This window comes from Rhagoletis zephyria, unplaced genomic scaffold (genome assembly GCF_001687245.7).
Source record: "Rhagoletis zephyria isolate East Lansing unplaced genomic scaffold, Rhagoletis_zephyria_1.1 Rzeph_scaffold_11233, whole genome shotgun sequence".
NCBI classification, from domain to species: Eukaryota; Metazoa; Arthropoda; class Insecta; order Diptera; family Tephritidae; genus Rhagoletis; species Rhagoletis zephyria.
Window position 1 is genome coordinate 2931 of NW_016168310.1, and position 6028 is coordinate 8958.

The 6028-nt window shown below is 33.6% G+C and overlaps 1 protein-coding gene across 1 annotated transcript in view; it reads right to left on the reverse strand.

The window, feature by feature from the left end:
* Positions 1 to 4932: 4932 nt before the first annotated feature.
* Positions 4933 to 6028, reverse strand: part of kibra (WW and C2 domain containing protein kibra) — a gene marked incomplete at its 5' end in the record, with an annotated part of 7301 nt that continues 6205 nt past the window's right edge. The window contains one exon of the mRNA XM_017633200.1: positions 4933 to 5614. Coding sequence (XP_017488689.1) covers positions 5140 to 5614 — 475 coding nt within the window. The remainder of the gene's footprint in view (positions 5615 to 6028) is intronic.

Below are 6028 nucleotides of genomic sequence, written 5' to 3' on the forward strand. Positions count from 1 at the left end.
AAAAACACGTACGTAACAGAGCCTTAACTCCCAGTTACACATCGTTATCGACGTTATCGACGCCATATTTATATCAGGGAGTCGAAAACGCCGATTATGATCTTTATTTTGACTGTTGCTACACGAATTCAAAGCTGTCAACTATTATTTTCTTAAGGGTGAACAGTGAGATAAAGTACAAATACTCTCCCTTCTCTCTCACTCGCTTAAGCGAAATGTAAAATTTGGCATTTGCATAACAATTGTCTAATTATTCTCTTTTAACTTAAACAAACTCTATGGATTAGAGCACAGTCTAATCACGGCAACATTCAACTTCGGTTCAAGAATAATTTTGACATGTCCCATTTCTCTTTTCCTTTTCACATCATCCTTTACATGTACTCCCGAAAACAGAGATATTTGAAGTTTTATAAAATGAATAAATTATATGATTTGCCTAGTTACCAAAACCCCTCGAAAATCAGAACAAACCAACCAACCTACCATAGCCTTATTTTAAGAAATGAAACTACCAATTTAGGTCCAATTGGACCGAAACGGCAACACTGTATTCAACATGCCTTGACCGTAAAGGAGATCAACACGTAACAGCTAATTCAAAGTAATCCAAAAAAGAAGTTTCATTTCATTTGAATAAAGTTTCATTTCATTTGAAAAATGTTTCATTTAATTTGCATAAAGTTTCATTGAATCTGAAAAAGGTTTCATCAAATTTGAAAAAGGTTTCGCTTAACATGAAAAAGGTTTCATTTAATTTGAAAAGGGTTTCGCTTAATTTGAACATGGTTTCATTTAAACTGAAAATGCTATAAATTTCAGCAGCGTGGTCCTTGACTAATATCCTTACGAGGTTTCCAACAAAATATGTACTAGTTTACAATCCGTTGTATCTAAACCATATCTTTTAAATAAAAATTTTTTTAATTTTGCAAACTAACTGTAGTGGTTTTGAAACAAAAAAGTCGTTTTTTACAACTTTGCTTTAAGCACGACCCTCTATTTCTAATACATATATTTATACGGCATTTATTATTTGTATCGAAAACTTTTTTAATATAAATGTGCAGCAGTTTTCCTTTTATTATTTCTTGTAAAGTTAAGTGTTAATTTTATATGCATATTTTTTTATTTCGTATATTTTATTTACAAAGAGGAAATAATTAAATGATACATTTAAATGTTGTTATTTTTTATCGTTTAATTATGTAAATGTAAAATAAATATTTATTTTTATAAATAAATTGTTAGAATATACTTTAGAAATACTTTATTGTCTTGAGTTTAATTGTGAAGGTGAGTTTTTTAGAAAGCATAATTTCGTAAGTATAAATTTATTAAATATTACAATGCTTCACATCTTATTTGGAATCTTAGCATGAGTCAAATTAATTTTTCCGACTATTATCAGCAAGTGGCCAATAGTGAAATTTTCGGTATCCAAATGTCCCAGTGAACAAAAGATATATTCTAACAAGCCCAACGGTAAACTACTGGAAAGTGGTTACGATGCTGAGGATTATGCCGACTACCTAGTAATTATTGTGCCGCGAAAATTCAGCACCACTGTATCAGACGTTATAAGTGTAGATATGCGCGTGGTGTCAAACTGGTGTGCCCATGAGGGCCTCTGCATAAACCCGCAAAAGGCAGTTGAACGCTGGTTCGGCTACCCTTGGTGAAAGAGTGTTTGTGTACGTTGACAAAGTCAAATATCTCGTGGTTACCCTGGATAGGAGAATAAGTTGGGATTTCCATCTAGACAAAACTCTTAGTAAAACCACCTTAGCCATGTGGGTCTGACGAACACTTTTCGGTCGAACATTGAGCCTAGACTCCTAACTAATAGAATGGCTCTATCGAACTACAGTCCGTCCGATTGTAACTTATGCCTCTATTGTCTGGTGTCCAAAAATGCTGCAAAAATTGCTGTTTAACATCTGAACAAACTCCAAGGGATGAATCTACTGTCGGTGACAGGAACTACGAGAACGTGTCCAACCACGGAATTAGAGTCGCTTCTACGCTGGACCCCACCGCACATTTTTGTCCAAGCAGCAGCAGCTTCGAGGAATTTGCCAAATTGAGAATGCAAAATTCTGACAATGCTTTTAAAAAGAAGACAACACAAAGGTGTTTTGAGCAAAAAACCAGGTCAGGGAATCTGCAAGCTCTCAGACGCTAAGCCAAAGGAAATCTGCTTTGGAAGAAAATTCAGATCAAAATTCCAGACCGCGATATCTAGTCAAATGGTTTACAGAACTAAATTTCAGATATGTACACTGGTACACAGACAGATCAGACCTGGCACAAAACATTTATTGCAATGGCTACTTGGCCCACGGTTTTTCAGGCCGAGGTACTAGCAACCTTAATTTGTGTCAGACTGTACCTTGGGAAGGGTTTAAAAGGCGCATTTCTAGTATTTTCAGATAGCCAGGCGGCCATAAGGACCCTTTCAAATAGGACGATCACTACCTTTTTGAGATATTAAGGGTATTCTCTGAATCTTGCAAAGCCCTTGCATGGCGCACAGATTGCACGGTAAAAACCGGTTCTCGTATGGGGCAGCTTTGCAAACCGGAGAATACTGCAATACTGCAAGACTCGGAGAATATCGCTATTGTGTTTTCTCTATTTCAACACATCCCCGACAATATTTTCCAGCTAAAAATACAAAATATTTTTTTTTTTGTTTTCAGTTTCATTCTCATTTATTGCACAAATACAATGTCCATTACTAAAATTTATTTGAGTAGTAATTTGTGGTTAGTTAATCTAAAAAGGGAGAGAAAAAATGAAAGAACTACATTTATGTATGTATGAATTTATTTTGATTAATGATTAGAATTACATATATTTAAAGATAAATTTAAATTTATGTATACATATGTAGCACTCTCATATAATGCATTACATGTAGAGTTCTCCCATTTCAAATTAGTCACATATACAGTTATATTTTTTTTTTTGTTTTACTTCTAATTTACATGCATACATACAAACATTTTCGCTTAAAATATTTACCCATTTAAATAGGGGAACCGCACACTTAATTTTAAATAGTTATGTTTATATAAATCTACCAAAATATTTATTTATAAAATCAAAACGTTTTAACGCAAACATACAAAAGTACCACCAAATATATACTGTGTTACCGGCCAAACCCGATCTTAGGACAAACTAGTTTTTTCTGGGCGAAACTATGTAGTTCTATCTAGATCCGATACAACCGTCTAACGCGAAATCAAGTTGGACGCAACAATATTGTTATTTTTTTTTTTTTTAAGAAAGGAGTTCTATTCAAAAATACTGCGGCGCCTGATTTAGTTTACTCTAGTTTAGCCTAGTCAAAACTAGTTTGTCCTAAGATCGGGTTTGGCCGATAGCACATACATACATATCTACTTATGCATACATACAATGTTTTTCCAACACTACATATATTCATTATAATTGTTCGAAATTGTACAAATGCAGAATGAAAACCAGAAACAGCGCTGAAAATACCTAAATTTAGCGAAGCAACAAAATGGGAGTGAAACGATGCGCTACGAAAAATCGATAAGTCGATTAAAATTTGATTGCCGCAGAGTTTCGTTTATTAAAAAATGTTGTCCAGTTTTATTAGATTTTGCTTGCATTTGCGTTCATCATTATATACACACATATACATTTTATTTCACATATTTTCACTTGTTTCATAAAAATTCACTAAAACTATAACAACAAAGTTTTTGTTTTTATTTGTGAAAGTAAATTCACGATAATTGTGGCAGACTTAACCGTAAAAAAGGCGCGTATTTCCTTGCAAAAATACAGAAAAAAATTCTTTTGAAAATTTGCGTTAAGAATATTGTTTTCGCAATGCAATTAGCTTCAGAAAAAATATACTAAAATGATTATTTAAATAAGTAGCCAAATTATCACCCCTATTGCGAGTGTCGACTGGCAGTAGAATAGAAATTTGTCGATCGAGTCGATCATCTTTTATTTTGCTATTGTGTAACTTGATCGATAAAAATTTGTACTATTGTGAATGGTTGACAGAATTGTAAACAGCTGTTTGTTTGTTTACATTTGTTTCTTGAGTGTTTTATTTACATCATTTTTAAAATAATTGCTTTTATTATAAAATTCAATAGAAGAATGAGCGATTAAAAAGTATTCACAGTCGCTAATTGAGCGACTAAGCGACACTCGCAATAGCATCGCTAATCGATAATCGCTTAATAGTCGTTTATCTACTGCCAGTCGACATTCGCAATAGGGGTGTATAATTTTTTGTTTTAATTTGCACTTATGTATGTATGCAAATACATACATGATTATAATTTTCATAGCACTAATAATTATAATAATCATCATCATCATGTGTATTGCCATCATTCAGTTTTAAATGACAATAAAGCAGTATAAATCGAGCTCAACAAAAACGCAAGCCTTCCAATATATTAAAAATATATTTGTATTAATGTATAAAAATTAAATAAATAAGCATTTTACATTTAAAAATCGCTGTAAGAAAAAAATCGCATGCGAGAAAATATGCGCTTGGAAGTTTTACAATTAAATATTAGCTTAACTAATATTAAAAAAAAAAAAATTATATGAATAATCGGTTGCTACATCTTCTAAATAGCTCTACTATGTATGCCTGTGTGTATTTTTTGTTTTGTTTTCTATAAAAATTATTCCAGCTTTAATACAATTAAATCGCATTAGAGCCGATCTTAGTCTCAGGTCCAAATTCATTTACAAAAAAAAAAAATTAAAGATGCACAAATCCAGAAGCGCGCACGTCGTACTTCGCCAATATTAATGCCAAATTTCGTCTTCTTTCTTATTGAGTAATATCTATGTTTTGCATAAGACAAATAATAAAATTTTGTACACCAACACTACTTCATTACTAAATATTTCTTAATTGATTTATAAAAATATTCAGTGAATATAATTTTCGCTTGTCGTCATTTCATCTACATATTTTTTTCCTATAAAACTACGAGTAAGGCACAATTGTTTTGTTTCTTGAGTTTTCCGCTATCCCGTTGGCGGCTATTAAAATTATATAAATATTTATATTTACAGCTATGTATTTATTTAGAAAAAAAAACAGTTTATGTTCTAAAAGCTTCACACTTCAACGCCATAATTCCGATCGACCACATATTCAAAACGTTGATCTTTTTGATCGTCACTGCTGGGACTGCTGTTGTTCGGCGCTGGCGCTTTAGCTGCTACGGCAGCGCTTGTGCTTGGCGCTAATGATATATTTGTGGCTGTTGCTGTTGCTGTCGATGCGGCGCTGGCGCTGGCGTTGGCAGCCGCGGCTGCAGCTGCAGCTGCTGTGGTTTTCGCTGCATTCAGTTCTCTTCGACTGATCGCTCCACCTGCATGATTCTCATTGAGATTCTTATTTCTATTGTTGCTAGCTACGAGCGCTGTATTGATTGCGATCGCTGTTTCGCGTGCCTTGTCCTCTTCATCGTCTTCCTCTTCGTCCTCATCTTCCTCTTCGATGAGATCGCCATCGGTCAGCACGTAATCGGCACGATCTGGTAACTCGGGCACTGGAAAACCTTTACGTGTGAAGAACGTCATTTTTTCCCTAAAAACAAAAGATATAAAAATTTAACAAATGGAATTTCAAAATTTGGTTTAATTACCAACTACGTTAGTATGTTTTGCAACTATAAAATCCAAATTCTAAATAAAATTGTGCATTAAAAGAATGTATAAAAGTGTATTGCATTCGACTCAGAGTAAAAGTTGTTCAGGAAATTTGCAAGTCGTACCTTTCACGGCGACGGTGGGCGAAATATTCTGCTTAAAATTTTTTAGATTTGGTCACTTGAATTTAACATGACTTGACTTAAAAAGAGCAATATCGCCAGCTCCAACACAATAGATGGACCTATCCAAGACTTTTGAAACGAAACGAGGTTTCAGACAAGGCGACTCTCTATCTTTTGGATTTCTTTGAGAGAGAATTAAGGTCCACTCTCGGTGAACAAATCAATGC